The sequence below is a fragment of the Accipiter gentilis genome, chromosome 30, assembly GCF_929443795.1.
Source record: "Accipiter gentilis chromosome 30, bAccGen1.1, whole genome shotgun sequence".
In the NCBI taxonomy this organism is placed as follows: Eukaryota; Metazoa; Chordata; class Aves; order Accipitriformes; family Accipitridae; genus Astur; species Astur gentilis.
The window spans coordinates 5,324,597-5,346,440 of NC_064909.1; the positions used below are offsets into that span (position 1 = coordinate 5,324,597).

At 55.3% G+C, this 21,844-nt stretch overlaps 3 protein-coding genes across 3 annotated transcripts in view; 1 reads left to right on the forward strand and 2 right to left on the reverse strand.

The window, feature by feature from the left end:
* Positions 1-4,731: 4,731 nt before the first annotated feature.
* On the reverse strand, positions 4,732-8,746 carry LOC126052558 (translation initiation factor IF-2-like). Its single transcript, XM_049833387.1, has 3 exons — positions 8,649-8,746; positions 6,139-6,726; positions 4,732-5,065 (listed from the first exon to the last, which is right to left on the reverse strand). Exons 1-3 carry the CDS (start codon positions 8,744-8,746, stop codon positions 4,879-4,881), a joined length of 873 nt encoding a protein of 290 aa, XP_049689344.1. The 3' UTR covers positions 4,732-4,878.
* A 4,020-nt stretch (positions 8,747-12,766) lies between these two features.
* On the reverse strand, positions 12,767-17,883 carry SIX3 (SIX homeobox 3). The gene is made up of 2 exons (XM_049833922.1): positions 16,783-17,883; positions 12,767-14,270 (listed from the first exon to the last, which is right to left on the reverse strand). The coding sequence occupies exons 1-2, from the start codon at positions 17,541-17,543 to the stop codon at positions 14,078-14,080; spliced, it is 954 nt and encodes a 317-aa protein (XP_049689879.1). The 5' UTR covers positions 17,544-17,883; the 3' UTR covers positions 12,767-14,077.
* Positions 17,884-21,030: 3,147 nt separating this feature from the next.
* LOC126052559 (uncharacterized) overlaps positions 21,031-21,844 on the forward strand; it is a 32,299-nt gene continuing 31,485 nt past the window's right edge. Inside the window, exon 1 of the mRNA XM_049833388.1 lies at positions 21,031-21,249. Within this exon, the coding sequence (XP_049689345.1) occupies positions 21,031-21,249 (219 nt within the window). The remainder of the gene's footprint in view (positions 21,250-21,844) is intronic.

Consider the following 21,844-nt stretch of genomic DNA (forward strand, 5'->3'; position numbering starts at 1 on the left):
CTCCTTGTATAAAATCACCTCCCATCTAGAGCTGGAGTCTGCAAAGATACATGCAGGTGCTTAGCTCCAAGTAGTGAGTATAGCTCCGGTGAAGAAAAGAGGAGTTATTCCCTATGCTGAACATGAACGGCGTGGTGACCTCCCAGTGCCATTGGCGACATTATCGCGGCTTTTCCTGTTGCGCTGCATTTCCCACTGTTCGCCATGGGCCTTTTTCTTCTCGACTGTGAAAAGAAAGTTTCAGGGATGAAGGGACCGCTCAGAGCTGTGGGACCAGTAGATGGCAGCAAGAACACGCTGAACATGCTTTTCCTGCCCAGCCGGTCAGCCTGGGAAGTGGTACAACTTCAAATGGGTTCAATATTTGTCTTTCATATTTGGAGAGTGAAAAGTATAGGTGACAATTAGAGGGTAATGCAATATTACAGTGCAAATAAGAGAGTGAAATGCCTGTAACCTCTGAACAGTTCCCCGGTTTAATTTGTTTGTACTGACCAAACTTCTTTGCAATTGCAAGCTCACCTCTGAGGAACTTGAACAGAGGGGTAGAGATCTGACTCCAGCCAGCCACCGGAGATATTTTGGAAACTTCCCTGGGCCTCCTTCTCTGTAACGCTTTCTGTGCTGGATAGAGGTGAACTAACACTGCTTTTAGTCTGAAAAGTGGCAGCAATTTGCAAATGAAAGGAATATCTCCTTTTACATTCACCCTGCTCTCACGATTGTTTCTCCTCCATAGGGGATTCTACCCTCTGCTACAGACCCTTCTGAAAAAAATAGTTAAAGCATGAATACAAAACCCAAATATGTACATAAGCAAGTGCGAATTTTTTTTTCAAAGGGAGCTCGGGTCTGGGCTGACTCACCACATATCGCAGTAATTGCAAAGATGGAATGTAACAGCTCCAGAAAACTGCCAAGCAGCAAACATAAAATCTAGGCATCCGGGAGGCAGCTGGGCTTCTTAATTATTGGCAAATATATTTATATATAAATATTTTGCCAAGCGTGATTTGGCTTAAGAGTTCCTGTGAAGTGACCTTTTGCTTTCCTTTGTTTTGTGTCTGTACACATGTCCTAGATAGATACATAGAGGCAGAGACGCACAGAGATGAACGGATTTCACACAGCCCTCCGAAATCCCAAACGAGGCCTAAATTAAAAGAAGAGGGATGTGAAGTGAGGCATAAGTGCAAGCACAGATTTCAGAACTGTGAAAATATGTCAGCAGAGCATCATTTTTTGGTTCAGACTGATAATCAGTCCCTGCTCTCATTATAAGATCAGAAGGGCCATCTGTCCTCTCTGGATAATTTGGAGCTCAGATACAGTGAGCACCCTTGTTAGAAAATGACCCTCCTACTCTCTGTAATCACAAGCACTTGCAGCCCTGGGATTCGCACGCAGCCGAGGAGGAACAGATTGGTTCCAGATCAGTATTGATTACGTATAGATTTGTGGTTTATTTGGTGCTTTATTTTGGTGAGGAGGTTTTTATTTTGGACGGGTGATGTGGTTTGTTACCTGCCTGCATTTTCCAACCTGTCACCTTCACTTCTTCGGACTTTTCTCTCCCTTCTCGAGATGTAATGCTAGGATGTTGCATGAGACCGAGGAGTATCTTGATTTTGTAATGAGAGAAATAAGCATCAGTCTGAACAGTACAGCTCGGGAAGCTGTTTCCTAATACACGATCCCTATTTGTCTGCAGTGTGCTGTTTCCCCTCCGGTACACGGTAATTCTCAAATGAGCGACTGACTCATTCACAGTCGCAGCAGAGAGGTGTAAAATTCAAGGATTCTTCAACACTTGCTCTGGACCTGCAAACAAAATCAAGTCTTAGCGAGTTCACTGACATAGGACAAAGTCATTAGCCGAAGGGAAAAGGCTTGGCTCCCTTGGCAAAGGGAGCGTGGGCTACCTTCCTCTTCTGACCCAGATTCAGGGACAAAGTCCCGTGTGTCCCCCGAAAATTACAGTTTCCAGTCAAGGAGAAAACTTGATCATCGGAAGAGCAGGAGTGAAGTTACTCTTTTTCGGGGAAGAGTCCTTGCAGGAGTAATTCATCCCGGATCATTCTTGGGGGGATCAATGTGTATTGCATCGCTAATGGCAGAACAAAGATTACAAACAGGACGGACACTTCCAGGACATCAGGACACGGGGAAGTCGCAGGTGGGAGGAATCCGATTTAAGAGCTAAGAGCTTCATCGCCTCTAACGACCCGCTATAAGAGACTTGGGGGTTTCAAGAAGTAGTTTATTATTATTCTGACGGTAGCGGTTTCTCCTCATTTGTAAGACAATGATGTTTAATATTCACCGGGGAGTAGTGAGGTGGTATTGGAAGCCCACTCCCCGGCTCCAAGGGCAGGGTTCCCATTCGCACATTGCTGCGGCTGCCGGGCTGCTGGGCTGCTCTGCCCGCCCAGGGGCCATTCCCTGCGGGGCCGCCGGGCCGGGGATCCCGGGGGACCGACCCCCCGTTCCCTGCGGGGCCGCCGGGCCGGGGATCCCGGGGGACCGACCCCCCATTCCCTGCGGGGCCGCTCCGGCCGGGCCTGGGTCGGGCACCTCCCCGAGGGACTGCAAAGGGACCCCATCCTCGGGGCCGGAGGGCTATTAAGCGACATTTACAAACTCAACCGACTTCAGCCCCCGGTGTTAGAGCAGCCGGCGGGGACGGGCGCTGCCCCACCGGCCTCGTCGCCGGCTTCACTGGCGAGGCGGGGGCTGAGCACCCCCGGGCTGGGGGCGGGCAGGGGCTAGGCACACTCGAGGCGAGATTTAGCAGGTATCCCAAGACCGCTTTGTTTTGCGACTGCCATCCCTAAAACACCTATGCTAAGAATGAGAACAAAGCAGAGCCCAGGTAACTCTCGCTGCAGCTGCTGGCTGGCGTTAAGGACGGGCACGCTTTCGGGTAATCAGAATAATGTCTCAGTTGATGCCAAACAGGTCTCTTTATCCAGCAGCTAAATCATTTCAAGTGCTGGTTTTGGTGGTTTGGTTTCTTCGGGTTTTTTTAAAGACTCCGAATCTACCTAATCTTTCGCCTCCCTCTCCCTCTGTCTGTAATTTTCCTCTCTAAGAAAAGCTTGTACGTGTTTGTATAAAAATCGAGGACGTTGCGGAGAAGGAGAGAAAGTGGGTGCAGTACATAAAAACTATAACGCCTGAGATATGTGGGTGATACCTATATGTTTATTCGCACCGGATATTTCTACATCGGGTAGGCAAGGCGTCAGGCTCTGCATCTGCCCACCTCTGTGTACTCCTATGGAAGAAACCCTTCTGAAATCGCTTTACGTATGCCGGTGCGTGTATATATGTGCGTGCGGACATACAGGCAGATAGGTAGATAGATTGCACTCGCGTAATCTGCCCGTGTCTATCTAGCCGGGAGGATTAGTTATCTCGGCATCTATTGAGAATTAACAAGGGCGAAAGATTACGTATCAAGGTACAGGCAACGGCTATGAATATGAAACCCTACGTACATAGGTAAGACGGATTCAGCCAGCCACTCGGCTGCAAAGCCCTTCTTTAGGGCTGCTCTGCCTTATCGCCTCCGCGCCCTGAGACAGTTTCCTCCGCCGGGGGATAAGGAGGAGAAGGCTCGGCGCTGCACACCCCTGCTTTTCACATCCGAAAATGACATATGTCACCGCCGTGCCTGGACTTTGCTGGAAACCGGCAGCCTCCCCCACCCCGCCACACACACCTTTTGTTCCCGGCCAAATAAACGCGTCGGAGGAGCTGGGGAAGGGTGTTACGCCAGAAGGGCAGCGGGGGCGGGAGGGCCGCGCTCCCCTCACCACCCCCGGCCCGGCGGACGTGGCTGCGCCCCGGCAGCCCGGCGGGAAGGGGCCGGGGCCGGGGCCGGGGCCCGGGGCCGGGGCCGGGCGAGGGGTGCTCCAGGGCGGGGGCCCTTGCCCCGGCGGGAGCGGGGCGCTCCCGGCCAGGAGAGCGGCGCCGGGGGCGGCGGCGGGGGAGGGCAGAGCGGAGGGCTGTCGGGCCGGGCCTGCCGCGGCGCCGGGTGCGGAGAAGGGGCCGCGGCTCCAGCCGGGGGTCCGCAGCGGCAGGCGGGAGCTGAGGGGCGGGAGAGGGGGAGCGGGAGCGGCCGAGGAGGCCGGGGCGCGGAGGCCGGGGCCGGGGCGGTGCACGGCGAGGTCTCTCCGCCGCGCAGGACCGTATTTTGCGGCAGAAACTCTCTTGAGCGCAGACAATGGAGCGGGATGTTTACTGCGGGCGGGGAGACAATTAGCAATTCATCGGGAGAGATGTGTCACCCAAATGTCACGGGGAAGCTAACATGACATCTGTTTTAATGGCTCCGTGCTAATAAACTCCTCTCGAAGGGCGGCTTTGTGGGGACGTCAAAGATTATTTACAGAATGAGTCAGTTTCCAAACGGGCTGAGGCGCCGTCGGTGGCGGCGGGAGCGCGGCGCGGCGGGGACACGGCGCCCGGGACGCCGGGGGGGGGGGGGGGGGCGGGAAGGACCCTCCGGGGAGGGGGGACCGCGCCCCCTCGCCCGCACCCGCGGGCAGGGCCCCGGCTCGGCTCGGCTCGGCTCGGCTCGGCAGGGCCCGCCTCGTGGGGGGCGGTCAGAGCGGGGCGGCTCCCCCGGCGCCGGCCCGGGCCGGCTCCCCCGGCCCCGCGCAGCCCCCGCGCTGCCCGGCGAGGGGACGCGGCGCGGCAGCCCCAGGCGGGCATCCTTCCCCCCCCGCGACGGCTGGCCGTGCCTCGGCGGGAGGGGGGCAGTTGCTGTAGAGGCTGGCAGCCCGTGCGCCCGAGGGGATGCACGTCCACCTCCGGGGCTTGCCTTCTGCTTAGCTTCGCCTGGAGGAAGGGGGAGTCCCAGCCCCGGGAGAGTCACGCCGTGCGGAGAGGCCCGAAGCAGCAGGGAGCGGCTCCCCGTCCCAGTGGGGCCGCGGCCGGGGGGGCACGGAGCGGCCCGGCCGCCGGGATGAAGTTCCTTGACACCGGGAAGCGGCGAGGCCCCGGAAGAGTGGCCGGGTTTACACCGAGTGCCACATCCTGCGTTATTGAACAAGCCACGCTGCAGTAAAACACATAAGTAGACAAACCGAGAGAATCCATTTAGAACAGTTAACACAGTCTGACTCGCTCACAAGCACACAGTGGGGGGAGGCAATTTAATTTCCCTCAAATCCATCCGAAGATTTTTATGTTCAGATTGTTGTTCAGATGGCATGGAAGGGTTCTTTAAAAGAGAAGGAGAGGGGGAAGAAACCTTTCGAGCCTCTGGCCGTTGGCCTGTATTCGTGTGCCTCCTCTCTTTTCGTGTTCTGGAAAGCCAGGTTGGGGGTGGGGGGAGTGGAAAATGCGCACCTGCACTTGCAAATATGTGTGTGTATAAAGAGGAAATGCGTTTCTGTGTTCCTCTCTCTATATATATATATACGAATAAGTGTGCACGCGTTTTTCTATCTGTAGAGGGAATAGATACTGCCCATTTTTAAGACAGGCAGAGCGAGCCAATTCAAAAAGTCTTTACTCGCGCAAAACGCCACTGAACGTAATAGCAGGTTATTGCAAACCTGTCTTCGGTACTTATTAATCGTCCAGATCAAATACATTAATGGATAGCGAGAATGAAAATAGGCTGAGAACCGACTGTCGTCCTTTCAAGGGCAACGAAAACGCGGTACTGACACCGGGTCTGAACGCAACAGCGTGCTCCGTAACCTGGGGAGAGGGAGGAGGTGGGCCGGGAAGTGGGTGGGTAAGAGGAAAATTGCCATTGTCAGGAAAACTAAATGTAATTTTAGGTGGCCCGCATCTGAGATGAGTAAATAAGCTATGGATCTTCTTTGCCTCCTTCTGTCTCCAGGGCTATTGTATTCCCAAAGAAACGGCGAGGGTAGGCGGGTGCCAGCCCTGCACGTGCGGGATGACCCAGGGGACAGAGGCGCAGGAGCGGGGGCTTAGCAGGAGCGGGGGCTTAGCAGGAGCGGGGGCTTAGCCAGCCGCCGGCCCGGGGGCACCGCGCCGCGCTGCCGCCCCCTCCCCCCGCTCCTACCGGGGCGGGGGGCGCGGGGGCTGCGGCGGCGACCCCTCTCCCGCAGCCTGGCGCGCCCCGTCCCCCCCCGTCCCCCGTGTCTTACCCACCTCGTGGTGCGGATCTTCTTCCTCGGGCTTCGACGGGAGGGTCGGTGTTCTCCGGGGGTAAACGCTCCGGCCGCTTCCCAGGACGCGGTCTCCCGGGGGGGCGGGGGGCTGAGGGAGCGGGGGGACACCGACACCGTTCCTCCGTGCCCTTCGCTTACACGGGCGTTTGTGCGTATCGCACCAATTCTGCGTAGCTGCCGGTGCGTGTGCACCTGTGGCCGTGACTTTCGGGGAGCGCGGGGAAGGCTCCCCGGCCGCTCTCTCCGCTTGAGCCCTCGCTGTTGCGGTTCCCCCCGGCGCGGGGTTGCCGGGCAGAGGCTGCCCTCTGCGGCCGCGGAGGGCAGCGGGGCGGCCCCGGCAGGTCGGGGGCGGCGAGGAGCGAGCCCCGGGGGCGCGGCGGGCGGCCGGGAGCGGGGCCGGCCGCTTGCCCAGCCCCGCCGGCGGCCGGCTGCCGAGGCCAGACCGCTGGGAGCAGGGGGAGGCAGGGGAGGGATCCCGCCTCTATCCCAGCTATTTCCAGAGCTCGGGAGCCCGGTAAACAGAACGGTCTTGCCATCTCCTCGCGCGGATAAGGCAAGAAGCGGCTTTCTTTAATAATATGATTGAAATGTTAGGGGTATGATGCTTCCTCGTTAGTAATACTGGCTTTGCATGCAGAGCACAATCCCATCCCTCTAGACTGCTTAGCCAAAACAGAGCGTAAACTCTGTAATTAGTAACGTGTTCCATCATTAAAGAGCCCTGCTGAGAATTTCTATTTAATAATGGTCTTAAATTAGTTATGATGGTAAATACTCATCTGGAAATTCAACATCTAAAACCATCTACAATCTGGAAATGCTCCAGTGTTGCTGTAATCTCCTGTAACACAGAAATGACTATCACATTCAACCATCGCATTAGAAATTCGCCGTACCGTTTGGTCCACGAATATACAGTATGGATGTGTTAATTAGGTTAACCCGTACACTGTCTGCTTCACAAATATTTAGAAATAAACAATGAAAGCTCCTTTTTAATGCGATACAGCTGGGGGGGGTGGGGGGGGGTGTCGACTCTCGCGGTTGGAAAGTCTTTTGTTTTCAGATAAGGTGGAACTACAGCGTCCTCGGGCCTAAGAGTTCACCAACACACGCCCACGGACCCGCACCCGCTCCCGCTCGCAAACGCCACCTCGGCCGCGCTCAGCAGCTCCCGCGACACGCCGCGCCAGCACCCGCGGCTCCTCCCGCAGAACGTGGTGGCTTTTCCCGCTCGCCTCCCGGCTCAGGCAGGTCAATTCCTACCACGCTGGGTTTTTTCCCCTTTTCAACTGTAAACAGCTCCCTCCTTCTCTGCCGCGTGCCCAGCTGTGCAGCGGGGCTCGGTTCCGGCAGTCCTTCCAAGAGAGTTTTAAAAATAGTCCGAGGAGGCGCAAGGAAGAGGCAGCGAAAGAGTAAATAAATAAATAAATAAAGCTGGCTTCCCCCCTGGCTGCAAGTGGAATAAAACTTTCGCAGATAGACTGTGATGCAGGTATAAATAAGTCATTCAGGTACACTTATCCCCACTGGGGATATAAAGGAAAGTTATTTGTAATAACAATAGAAAATCAGTAACTGAGATAGCTGGGGGTTATGGTAAGAGGGGGGTGAAGGGCAGGAAGTATACTTCTGTGTTTACCTAGACGTCTAAACGTTTATCCTCTCTAGCACTAACCTTTCATGTTTAATGAATGAATCTGCATTGCAGGTTGTTTTTTTTTCCCTCCATGTGCCGGCTAGTTTTAAATCTGCAAGCACCACAAAGAGGCCGTGATCCCATCTGCCTATGATTCCAAATTAAAGTTCAAACGGATGGCTTACACACTGCTGATCCCGTATCATAGCCTCTCGCGACCCTTCAATTACTATTTAATAGAATTACAGTGTAAAATCCCAATAGTCTTAAAGAATGTTTTATCACAGACTGAAGAGAGAGAATATACAGACACCTCCAATGTTACTGAACTGTATTACTGACCTATTTAGATATTAAAAGGGAATATTTAGTGTTCTACAAGATATTACAAGAGCTACTTTAATCTGAAAACATGCCTATGTCTACGTATATGTGTGTCCACATATATATGGGACTGTGTGTGTGGACATTGTAAAGATCAACTCCATCCCGTCAGCGAGGGCACACAGCCACGCTGCATGGAAGTGTGTGATCACCCGTGTACGCACTCGTGCGTGCACACACTCGTGCAAACAAACGTGCTCCTCCAGGCCCGGGTAGAAATCAGTGTGTTCTGGTAAACTGCTGTACTACTTTATTGTTGCCGGCTGTTGCTAAAGAGGGTATTCCTGTAGGAAAGCAATTTTTCCTCCACTCATTGAAACATACTCTTTAATTGACCTTATTATTAAATGAACTTCCTCTAATGATGTTTCTATGGGGACAAAAAAGCAAATATTTGCAGTAGATCTAAATGTCCCTCTAATTGCTAGGACTGGAATTAAAGTCAGTCACGGTCTGGCTTTAGATACCGCAGATCTCGACTTCCAGCGTAGTTTTCTTCTTTCTTTTTCGACCTGTTCGGCAAAGGACCTGCCTGCCGCAGGGAGGGCCGATCCTGACACTTCATCTCGCTTACAGCGAGGCTGTTATAACCACACGCTCCCAGATATTTACATCTCCCCTTTCTTTATTCATTACTCTTTTGCATCTTTCTTCTCTCGCAGATCCCGAGGTGCCGAGCCGCTTCGAAGCCTCCTGGTCTGAAAACACCTTGCTTCCAAAATATAAAAAGAACAGCGCCGAAAACAAAAACTCCCAGCCGTCCCTCCCCCAGACGCAGCAACACAAATCCTTTAGTATCATTTAATCATAGCTATATCCCGACAGCCCCTGCCTTTTGTCATTACCGTGCCAGAAGAGAATATTTAGCGCGATCGTCGGTAATATCCCTAGTGCTTTCTCTTCCCAACTCTTTCTCCCCCCGCCTCCCTCTGCCTTCTCCATCCCTTGGTCAGTTCGCAACCGGGCGGTTTGGTTCATTTCCCCCCTTTTTTATACACCATTTCCAAACTTCTGTGTCCCAGGGCTCTCCGCAGGGGGGGCTGATGCGGCTACAGGCCACGGGTGCCCTCTGCGTTTTGGACTCGCGTGTGTGTGTGCGTGGCAGGCGGCACACCCGTGTGTGTGTGTGTGTGTGTGTGTGTGTGTGTCTGTGCGCGCTCTAGAAAAAGGCAACGTTTGTCTGTCCTCTCCCTACACGCGGAATCCAGGCCAGTGCGATGTGGAGCTCAATAAGAAACTGCATGAATAAACACGAATAGAAAGTTGTGCTCAGCTAACCGAAGAAATCGGAGCAATACCAGGGCACCAACGTCCACATTTCTTTTCACTTCGGGCCGGGGCAGTAACCTCATCCGGGTATGCTAAAAATTAAGGGCAACGGGCAAACAGATTCAAGTCCCTCGAAAAGGCGGCTGTAACTGATCGGGCAGAGGGAGCCGATCGAAGCCCACGCCTGGCCGCCGAGGGCCGGCAGCAGCCGCGGCCCGGCAGCCACACAAAGGGCACCCGGCCGCGCTAAAGGGCTCAGGCCGGCCCGCGGGCAGCGGCAGCGGGGAGGGAGGGGCGCAGGCAGGTGACTTCGGTGGTCTCCAGACCCCCGCGCCGGCGTGCACGCCCGCCGCTGGAGCCGCAAACCGGAGCTCGCCGGGGACGAAGGCAGCGGTACAGCCCCACGGCGAGGGGACGGGCGGCGGGGCGGGGGAGGGGGGCAGCTCTCGTCTCCCAGTTGCTCCCGGAACCGGCTGGTCCGGGCCCGACTTCCGACGGGGCGGGCGGGGCGGCGCCGCGCCCCGGCGGCCGCGGGCGGGAGGCGGCGGTGAGGGACGGCGCAGGCCGGGGGAGCGGGGCCGCCCGGGCCGGCTCCCGGGGAGGCAGCGCGGTGTGCTGCCGGGCTCCGGCCATCTGCCTCCCGTCCTCGGGCTCGCGCTTAAATATTGATCAAGCGCACTTCAGCTTCCGAGTAATTTCATCTTAATCAACGGCCGAGCTCGGCGCGGATAATGAACTAATGCTGGAGAGGGGCTGTCGATAACGCGCGGCCAGGGGCAGGGAGGAGGCAGCCCTCCAGTTTGGCGGGGCTCGATAGGCCCTATCTTCCCGGGGCAGATGGACTTAGTGGGTGAGGAGGCTTAAACACAGCTTTTCATACATTTACACCTCAATCAGCCATTCAGATTTTTAATGCAAATCCTGAAACAACACCATTTACCCATTACGGAGCCCGGCTTTGAAACGGCCTGTCATTAGCGGCGCCCTCGGTACCCCGAAACCGCGCAGACACCGGCGCCCCCCCTGGATGTGTGTGTGTGTGTGTGTGTGTGTGTGTGTGTGTGTGTGTCCGGCCGCCCCACACAAAGGCCCGCGGGCTCCGGGGGGAGGCGAGCACCCCCAGCGGGGCCGGGGCAGCTCGGTCCTCCGGGCTTGGGCTGGGGCTCCTGCCAAAGGGGTAACTTCTCGGGGGTGGGGGGTGGCAAATGGCACCGGCGACAGGGCCCTGCCTGGGAGGCTGGAGCCTGAGGCCAGGCGCGGATGGAGTGAGGCTGAAGGAGATCTCTGGCCTCCCCTAACTGCCACGGCACGACGGGGCGATCTTCTGGAGGCTTAATCAGGGGGAAGAAAAATCCAAACCTATCAGTGTTAGGCTCAGCTGAGGTAGATTATTGCTGCCGGCTTGACGCCTTCTAGCTGCAGCTTCGAGACGCGAAAATGAAGGAAGAGAAAGAAAAAAAAAACAACCCCAAACTTTCACGCCTCTGAATCCTTTCAAGTATCAAATCCCATTGAAAATAAAGCAGGTTGGGAACGACACTCCTACCAGCGAGAACCAGAAATATTGCGCTTAAAAACAATGTGCTGACACCGAAGACCTCCTTCCTACCCAGCCCCGGGGGTGACTGGAAGGGCCGGGTTCTTTTCTTATAAAGGCCTCTGCGCTGCCTCCTTGCCGGGGGGGGAGAGAAAGAGGAGCCCCAGCTCAAGCATGAGACCCGTGAGAGGGTGCCGGCCTTTGGGGAGCCTTTTATCCCCTCCTGGGTAGTATTTCTCCCCTCCAAAAGCCGCATGGGGGAGGGGAAGAACTAGGTCCATCACACGACCCCCGTCTCCCACCCACGCGGAACACGGGAGCCCTATTGTGTCTGTTTCCCCCTCCCTCGACCCAAGCAATTCCCGTCCATTCCGCTTTCGTACAACCGGGCGTTATTTTCTTTTAACTCCCCACTAGTGTTGGCGACGGGGCAGTGACGCCGGCGGAGCTGCCCGTGGAGAGACCCCGCCGCAGACCCGCGCGTGGAGCGAAGCCCGAGGGGCGGGGGAGGCGAACCCCGACGGGGCGGGCGCTGCCTGGTGCCGTCCTTGTCCTTTCCCGCGGTGGCTCCCGCGGGGAAACGGAGAAGTCCCCGTCTTCCCCCCCCCTTAACACACCCCCTACGCGGGTGTCCGCGGTTCGCGGGTGCTCAGTGGCCCGGCGTGGAAACTCTTTCCTGCCCCGGCCAGGGGGTGTCTCGGACACACACACACACACACACACACACGTGCCCTCTGCGCTCGCCGAGCGCACACCCGCGGCTTTTCCTCGGAGGTACCAAAGGTGTATGAACATATTCGCACATCAGCTTATTCCTTAAAATTACCCGTTAGTGGCTTGCTCTAAGTTCTCACATTCTAGTGGGTTCCCCCAGATCCCCAGGTAGCCTCTTGGGGCGGGGGGACGCGAGGGGAAGCCCAGGCGCTTCCAAAGGCTTTCCGTAGACCTAGTTGAGATTTCCCCAAAAAAGGGGAGGAGGGAGGAGGGAGAGAGGACTCGGGCAACACAAAGGTAGATCGGAAGTCCAAATTAGTTTGGAAATGGTCAAGATATTCGAGGCACGTTTCTCCCTAAATCCCTGGTAAGTTTCAAAATTGTATTTTCAAGTAAAAACAAGTTTAGAATTTACCTCTCATTAATTCACGGCTGAATAATCTGCCCAGGGCAAAGCAAAACTTTAATTTAAAAAAAAAAAAAAAGAAAGAAAGAAAAAAAGAAAGATGCTGAAATACTGTTAGTCATGCAAATATTGGCTTCTTTCAGCACATTACAATATACTGCGGATTCGAAGGGAGGAGCTGCAGCCCGCTTAGGGCGAGGAGTTTATGTTTTTGTTTTCATTTAAAGCTACAAAACAAATCCCGAAATGTCTTAACCGCTCTCTGGAGACACTCGGCCCTGCAGACAGGCGTCCGGGGGAAGCCTTTCAGCTCGGAGTGCACAAAAAAAGGTCGGGGGGGGGGGGGAAGGGGGGCGGGAGGGCAACGCTGGAGCCCGCGGTGGACCCGGAGGGACCCAGCCGTGCCCCGTGCCCCGCGTCGCCGCCGCCGCTATCGCAGCCCGGTGTCCCCGCTGCCGCCCGCAGCCACCTCGCAGGGTCGCTCCGTCCCCCCAAAATCTCCGCGGGGTGTCCCGCCGAGGCGGGGAAGGCGGGGGCCGGCCGCGGCGCAGGGGCCGCGCAGCCGGGGCCGCGGCGGGGCAGGGCGGGAGGCAAGGCGCCCACGGGGAGGGCGTGTTTTTTCCGTGGTGGACAAAAACACCGACATCGCTGGATAGATAAGAAAATGGAATACTGTATTTGATTTAGAAAGTTTGTACATATAGATAAACACGCAGTTAAGGAAACAATAGTTTAAGCGTCCTACGTGGAGTTTAAGAAGAGACCCCCAAAGCTGCTATGAAATACTCAAAATAGCTTTTGCATAAGATAACTACAGTTGCACCCTAAGCTTTTTTTTTCTTTTTTTCTTTTTTTTTTTTTTTTTCTATCGCTGAGGTCCCTTTTGAAAACCTAGCACGTCAGATCTTGACAGCTAAGTTTGTGCAAGGAACACCGAGTCAAGGAAAATAAAAAGGAGAGAGAGTGAAAGGGTGGGAGGGAGATAGACAGGGAGGGGGGAGGAAGAAAGAAAGAGTAGAGCAAATATCATATACAAGCATTTCTACACATATATTACAAACTGGGAAAATGACCGCATCATTAAGATATACATAATTCATATAAAATTTTGAAATAAAAATAAAAATCTGTTACAGTCATAACTATTCTTTTTCCACATTTATAACCAGTACCCACACAGGCAGTGACAGAAGTGTAGAAAAAAAGGTGCTTACGAATAAAATGATTGTCTGCTGAACAAAAAAACAGAAAACTGCATCTTGGCTGGACCATCACTTGGACTTAAAAAAAGAACAAAACAAAAAAACCAACAAAAAACAGAGAGAAAGGGAGAGGGAGAAAGAGAGAGCAATAGGAGCAACAAAAAGGCGATAAACATTTGTTATTTCCCTCTTCAAGGAGTTCCTTTTTAATTTTTTTTTATTTTTATTTTTGTACAAATTCGATCGGAGTTTGCATTTGTTTGTCTGTTTTCTGTTTGTTTTCCTTTACTATAGAGAATATTTTTTCCCAGATACAAATTTAATCATCATCATCATGCAAGTGGGTGAAATGCGTCCATGGAAAAGCGCAAAGGAGAAATCGTGCTTGTCCTAAAAAGAATACAATTGTCACTTTTGCTTTGTTTTTTTTTTTTTTCTTTTTTTTTCTTTTTATATATATAATAATTATTATTTCCCGCCCCCCCACCCCCCCGCTGCAGCACCAGCGTTTGTGACTGTTGAAGTTTTAGCTCCATCTCTTGGTGGTGGTGTTGGCTGACGGTGGTGGTGGTGGATTCTCTGATCCCTGTCTGTTTGTTTGCTATTATGTTTGGGTCGTGTTTGGCCTTTTCTTTCCTCCTGGCTGTGTGTGTGCGTGCATGCGTGTGTGTGTCCTGATTCTAGGTTGCCTCGGTTTGTTTTGCTCAGGTCGGGGAGAGGGTGCTTGGCCGTTTGGATTTGGATTTTTTGTTTGTTTGTTTTCCGATATCATACATCACATTCCGAGTCGCTGGAGGTTACCGAGAGGATGGAGGTGCCCGTCTCGGCTCTTTCTGTCAAACTGGAGACGCTGGTGGTCGGGCTGGCCGCCGTGGACGGAGACTCGGCCGAGCTGTGTGTCGGGCAGCCGGGCTCTGCCAGCGACCGCATGCCGCTCTGTCCTATCGCCTGGTGCTGGAGCCTGCATCGCGCCGGGAGACAAAACAACAGCACAGCCCCTCTGAGACACCGCGGCCGCCGCCGCCGCCGAGGGGACGGCGCCCGCCCGACCCCGCGCCCGCCTGGGGACGGCCGCGGCCCCCGCCCGGAGCGGAGCGGAGCGGAGCGGAGCGGAGCGGAACCCCCCCCGGCCCGGCCCGGCCCGGCCCGGCCCGGCCGCCTTCCCGCAGGGCCCCGCGCAGCCCGGGAGCGGCGGCGGGCGGCAGGGCCACGCTGTGTGCCCGGGCCGCGCTGCCCCCGCCGCCGGCGCGGCCGGGCCGGGGCTTCCCCGCGCCGCCGGGGCTGGCCACCTCGGGGCGGGGGGGGGGGGGGGGGCACCCAGCGCAAAGACAGCGAGAGGGGTGGCGGCTGCAGCGGGGACGGGGAGGGGGGGAGAAGCGGTTCCCTGCCCGGTGGTTTGAAAAAGAGGAGCAGCGCCTTCCCTTTCCCCGGGCAGCCATTCATCCCCGCGGCACCGCGGGCCTAGGAGAAAAGCACGTCTGTGTGAGCTCCTCGCACGCTTGGCCACGGCGGAAAGCTGCGAGGAGCGGTCTGCAGCGGGGAAAAATCGCACGGGATCCTCCTTCTGTACTCGGGCGAATATCTGTCTAAATATTTTCCAGCGGTCAGGTAAACACTCTGGGGTCTGCGGCAGGACTGGAGGAAGGTCCTGCCCTGGGAACGCAGCGCTATCAAGAAAATGAAAAAGGGCGATTGTGGAACACGGCGCTTCTCTCCCCTCGAAATTTAAGTCCCTTTTCCATCCGAAAGCCAAAATGAGCTTTAAAGTGCCGGTCCTTTCACCGTCAACACTTAAGGGTACATTGCCATTGAACTTTTTTTTTTTTTTTTTTTTTAAAGAGGCAAGAAATGATTTTTAGGTTCCCTAGCGTGTTGTGAATATTCCTCTGCTCCCGTTTATTCCGCTCGAAACCCAAAGAAAGCCTGATTCGAGCATAAGGGCTGAAAGTCCTGGGCTGAGCAGCCAGCCGCAACCTCTAGCGCCTAGCATTGCCAGCGTGAATAAAAATACGCTCTTCGCTCAACTGTTTCTCACCGCAGTATTTTCTATTTAACTGCCTGCAAAGAGCAGAAAAATGTACCCGCTTTATTTTACATTTCTCATTATTTTGAATTGTCTAATTTCGGCGTCTTTGACTTTTTTCTCCCATTTACAATTCCTGGTGCATTCATCTGCTGTCAACAGCGCTGAGTCAACAAAAGCATCCGTAGGCAACTTCTGTTTATTTACAGTCCTAAACTGATCTGTTTTCCATTTAATGGAAATTAAATGGCGATGCACTTTTAGGATGCATTTCTCCAACAGAACCTTGAGTCAATAGCACCAGTGCTATAATTAGGAGGAATTTAAGAGACAGCATTTACAAGAACAAGAAGTTTTGTCTACACGCTCACAGCGGTAGCCAAACTTAAATTAAAATAAAACCAGTATATCAGGCTGGATTAAGGGGCCATTTTCATTTGCAAGAAAACTTTTACGGAGGGTGACAATTAAAAAAAAAAAAAAAAAGAAAAGAAAAGAAAGAAGGAAGGGTGCCTCGCTTTTATCATGGCAAAGCAGAAATAATAAAAATAAATAAATAAATAAAAACAAATAAAGGAGACACCGAGAGACACGCAAATAAATGCAAGCGTAAATGCACAGGAAACACCCGACCGGAGAGCCCGGCCGCCATGTGGTGTAAACAGAGAAATGGGGATGGGGGGGGGGGGGGGGAAAGAGGTTTCCCGATCTCCTAAAGGCTTTTCTCCCTTTTTCTCCCCGAGCCGAACGGCTCCGGGCTTTGCGTGTGCGTGTGCTGGTCCCGCCGCGCAGGCAGAGGAGCACGAACGACTGGAGCGGAGCCGCCTGCTCCGCAGAAACTCGCTCGGAACCGCAGCGCCCGCCTCGGCCCTTCGGCGGGGGGAGCCGCGCCGGAGCCCGGCCGGACGCAGATCCCGGCAAGCCGAAAGCGAAACCGGAGCCCACCGACCCGGGGCTGCGGGGTTTCCCGTCCTCCGCGGCAGCCGCAGCGGGGAGGGAGGCAGGGAGAGCCGGGCTCTGCCCCCGCCGCAGCCGCTGCGCCCCGCACACACACACGCGCGCACACACGCACGCACACAGGCGCGCACGGAGCTGCCCACGCCTGCGGCTGAGCCCCAGCCCTGCCCGCACCCCGGGAGCCCGCGGGGAAGCCCGGGCAGCGCTCGGGGCGCGCCAGGCAACTTCGAGCCGTGCCTGCCCCCGTCGCATCCCTGCGGCTGCCGGGGGGAGACCTGCCCGCTCGGCGGGGGGGGGGCACCGATTTCTCCCCGTGGCGGTGATGATGGAGAGGAGGAGGAGGAGGAAAGCAGAGGCAGAGGCGCGCTGCCGGCCGGGCGGCCGCCGAGCCGCGGCGCGGAGCGCGGCCGCCCGCGGGGCCCCGCCGCCCGGCTCGCCCCCCGCCCCCCAGCTCGCCCCCCGCCCCGGAGCGGGGCTCCACAGCCCCACTGACCTGTTTTTAGCCGCCGCCGCTCTGTCTCGTTGCCTTCGGTTTTTGAACCAGTTGCCTACTTGCGTGGGGGTGAGCCCCGTGGCCTGAGCCAGTTCCCTTTTCTTGCTGGGGTTGGGGTAAGGGTCCTGCAGGTACCACTCCCTCAGGAGGCTGCGAGTCCTCTCCTTGAAGCAGTGCGTCTTCTGCTCGCCATCCCAAATGGTCCTGGGCAGCGGAAACTTCTTCCTCACCCTGTATTTATCAACCGGCCCCAGCGGGCGACCCCTTAGCTTCTCGGCCTCCTGGTAGTGCGCTTCGAGCCACATGGCCTGCAACTTGCCGTGGGACTCCTTGGTGAATTTGTGGTTCTCCAGGATGTGGTAGAGGTCTCGGAAATTGCCCGTGTGGAAGGCCACCACCGCCCGGGCGCGGAGAATGGACTCGTGCTTGTTGATGGCCTCGCATGCCCCCGGCGCCACCGGCAGCGACCAGAGGAACCTCCCCAGCCTCTCTATGTCTCCGGTCTCCTCCAGCGTCTCGCAGACGCTGGCCACTTGCTCCGGGGAGAAGTTGAGTGTGGGCAGCTGAAACATTGACAACTCTTCGTGGGGTGCCCGGGAGCTGCCGCCTCCACCGCCGCCGGCACCGGGGCTGCAGCCCGAGCCGCTGCCGCTGCCGCCGCCGCCGCTGGCGAGAAGGAGGGAGCGGTGGTGCGGGTCGGCGGCGAAGTTTGGCAAGAAGAAATGGGTGGGATAAAGCTCTAGCGGGGACCTGAACACCATGGGATGACCGGGGAGAGGGGGAGATAAATCAAGGAGAAAAGAAAGAAAGGGAGGAAGAAGGGAGGAAAGGGCACACGCACCGCGCACGCATCCACACCCGCACACGCACACACAGCCACATAGAGGCACGGGGGCACACACACGCACACACTCGCACACGCACACGCGGACACACGCACACGCACTCACGCGCGCACACACACACGCACGCACACACGCACTCACACACACCCGGCCCCGCGCCGCCGCCGATTCAGGATTCAGTGATTCAACAGCAATCGCCCTAATGACAACAGCCTCATAATATCTCCCCTAAATCCACAGTGAGTGCAGCGCTGAAACATTTTGTTTCGCTTTTCTATTGGTCTTCTGAGTGTCGTTGTGGCGTTGCCATGGCAGCCCCTGCCAATCACTGTCAGCCCTGCCAATCATTACGGAGTACGTAAGGAAGGTTTTTACCACTTCGCCCAAATGCACGGGGGGGGAGGGAAGCGGGGCGGTTGGTGGAAAAGCCTGGTTTTTTTGTGTGTGGTGGTTTTGTTTTTTTTTTTTTTCCTTAATCTTTGCAACTCCTAATCTCAGCACTTCCCCTTCTCCCTGTCTCTCCCCCCTCCCTCTCCACACCCCTCCTAAATAAGGGATCAAATAATGCGAAAAGCAGTGTGCACATATTTGTTGAATGGGATGAGCAATTAGAGGGTGGAATATTATTGTGATCTTAACGAGCCTCGTTAAAGCTAAAGGAGATATGGGGGGAAAGTAAATGGGCCAGGCTGGGATACACGTTCGGATAAAGGGCTCCTAACTGAGACAATTTACACATGATTTGCACGTAGTTTCACTTCATTCTGCCTATCTGAGCACTAATAGTGCCGGGGAAGAAAAGAAAGATGAGATCATTAGACCCATCCTCACGCCGGTGACCCTCCCAGAAGCAGGCACATACAGTACAAGCTGGGTTTAGCGCTAGGTCCCCGAAGAGTCTCTCTCCTCTCTCCTCTCCTCTCCTCTCCTCTCCTCTCCGCTCCTCTCCTCTCCTCTCCTCTCCTCTCCGCTCCTCTCCTCTCCGCTCCTGCCTTCCGCTACTCCCTGCCCCTCTCCGCGGAAGGAGGGATCCGCTGCCCGCGGAGTTCCGCGGCGGCTCCGCCGAGAGCCGCGCAGGGCGCCCAGCCCGGACCCGCTCCGGCCGCCTGGGCTCCGCGCCCGGCTCCGCGCCCGGCTTCGGCGGCGCCCCGCTCGCTGCCTCCCCCGTCCCACGCCTTGCTTCCCCCGCCCTCCTGCTCCTTCTCGCCTTCCCTTTCCCTCTCCTTTCTCTTCCCTCTCTCCACTTTGTTTTTCTTCCATTCTGGCTTTCCTCCTCCCATTCGCCTCCTCTCGCCCCTTCCTTTCTCCTGAGCCCGGCGACCTTGCGAGGCTGGTCCTCACCCCCAAACCCGCCGGGGCTTTACACCGCACCTCTCTCTTCCCCCGCAATTTCTGCCCCGAACTTGTACGGCTTCTGTGCGGGGAGGAGGAAAGGGAGGCGAGCAAAGCGGGTTTGACCCCAGATTTATTTTCTTTCTTTCTTTCTTTTTCTTTTTCTTTTTCTTTTTTTTTTTTTTTTTTTTTTTTTTAAATTGGAAGCAAGGAAAAATCTCCGTGGTGGTTTGAGTGCATCCCTCAGTAAGACCTAGCTAGGTCGCCAGACCTTGCTACCATGCAACTATATTTATTATTAGGTATGTTGCTTTTAAGAAGATTTAATCAGCATCTTGAGCTGGTAACTCTTTTGTTTAGTTTCTGTAGCTATGGAAGTGTGATTTACAGAGATTTGTACGGGTCATGGACATCTTTCCAGACTTACTGTGTATATTTAGACAGGACTTTGCTTGGTGTTAAAAAGTGTATATTTTGAATAGGTTCACACACAGTAGCAAACAATACCGACATTGTAAAGGCATGTACAACGAGTATTGAAACGCAGCATCCAGACTTCAACTAATCTGCCCTCAATAAAGCTGAAATAATTATCCTAAGCCGCCTTTCTAGAAGAAAAATCATTGAGGAATTCAAAACTTTTTTAAAGATCTTTTCTGCATTCCGATGGAGATCGAGGGGTGAGGCTTGGAGCCCAAACTACTTTCAGACATCAATGGAGGGAAAGGGGGGGGGGGGGGGAAGAGAGATATTACAATTAAAATGTGAAAACATAGCGTGACTTGCCCTATCCGAAGGATAATAATAATACTGCTATGGGTGGTAGAAGTTCTTTAGCTGGGCTCCAAACTGGTTGTGATCCTTTCACAGCGCACTCCTCGTGAAATAATTCCAAGTGGCAGATGAATAGGTCCAGTTGGAAGAGCTGCTGGACTGGAAGAAGCTCGCTGTATTACACATTCATCTGATTTCCACTAAACTGTCATCGGTGAGCTACATGGCTTCATAGTCCTAATGGAAATAACTCGCCCTCTTAATTTTTAGTGATCTGCTTAAACACTTCTGTTAACAGACTTGGGGAAAACTCTCCCCCCCCTCCGGCTCCCCCCCCCCCCCCCCCCCGCCCGGCTCCTATTTCCAGTTGTACAGCTAAGGAGGGAAAGAGACTTCTCAGCCCCTCTGCAAATCGACTTGGAGGTATTAATTGGACAACAATATGTTTAGTCAAAGATTTTAATACACACACACACACAAAATCTTTTTCTTTGTAATCCTTTCCTTTTATGTAAAGGATTACAGAGGGGAGGGTGGGGGGAATTCCTGCCGGAGTTTCTTAATATTTGATTCCATTTTTTCTTCAAGCTGCAAATTAAACTGCCTTAAAATGTATTTCCAGAATAAAATCCAAACCGGCGGGGTTTTTTTGTTTGGTTGGTTGTTTTTTTTCTAATCTCCCAGACGATTATGCACTGGTCGTTAGCCTATCGGTTGCATCCCTCTATTAGGATTCCTGATGAACCTTTCAAAGCTTCAATATTTCTTTCTTTCTTTCTCTCTTTCTCTCCCCCCAGACCTGTGAAACACACAACAACCGCATTTCTGGTGAAAATCTTTCTTCCGAAGTATCCTTCCGAAGGGCATTTCAATGCATGTCCACTCTGCGAGCGTGCGTCCGTGTGTTTAAAGCCAAACAACCCCCCAAACCTGGTGCGCCGACCGGCTAATGTCAAGGTCTCTCCACTCCGCGCCCGCGGACCAGCGGTCCAGCGCAGGAGCTCTGCCAGCCAGCAGCTCCTGCAAGGACGGAGCCAGCATCGTAAAATGCGTGCGCCTGCTCCCAGGGCTCGCCAGCGCGGGTCACCGAGGCGCGGTGGTCGTCAGCCAGACCTCGGGAGCGGATCCGGTGTTTGCCCAGCCTGGCCGGGGATTCAGCGCTCCCCTAAGCCTGTTAGGGACACACTCTCATGTCCTGAAATGTGCAAGCAGATAATTGCTGGCGCTCTAGCTTTGTGTGAGGAGGCCAGGGTGTAAATGGCTTTTAATGACTGCAGCTGCTGGCTGCAAACTGTCAATGGGATCGGCTAATGCCGAGCCCGGACCCGCCGAGCCGCGGCCGGGCGGGCGCAGCCGCCGGCCCCCACCGGCAGCGCGGAGCGGCGCGTGGGGCAGCGCGGAGCGGCGCGCGCAGCCGGGCGCGGAGCCGGGCGCGGCCGGCGGCGGCGGGAGCGCGGCGGCGGACGGGGCTGGGCAGAGGCTGCCCTCTCGGCTGGGAAAATCCTTTCCGGATCCTGTGAGTTTGTTACGGGCAGGCGGAGGTCCCGCGGGGGAGCCCCCGGGCGTGCGCTGCCTCGCCCCCCCCCCCCCCCCCCCCGCGCCGTCCTTCTCCACTCCCGCGCTGGGGCTCGGGGGTCCGGGACGGCGACAGGCGGGGTCCCCCCCCTCGCTGCCGATAGCCATCTTCTCCGGGCTGGGGAACCTGCCGTCCGTTTCCAGTCAATCTTACTTGATCCCACATGATTCATTGTTTCAGCCGTTAGAATGACATGTGGCTCTGCAGGGCAGGGGAGCAACTCCCCCCCTCCCCAAAAACTTCCCCCTAAATAAACCAGGACAAGCCTGTGCTCTCGTCTGGAGAGAGCCCTGCGAAGTTGTGAGCGTGTGTGTACGGGTGTGCGAGTGTCGGGCTGCCAACCTGGAGGACTTTTCGGGGGAGAGGAAGGGAAGCAGAGAGAGAAGCTCTTTTATTTCGCTGCTTGTTTTGATGGTCGCTCCCAGGAGGCTGCGATTTTCTGCTGCCTAGTTAGTGCCCCTTAATCCTGACTCGGGAGCGACTCAGTCGACGCTTGCAAGGGCTGATTATTTTTTTATCGGGGGAGGCAGGGGCT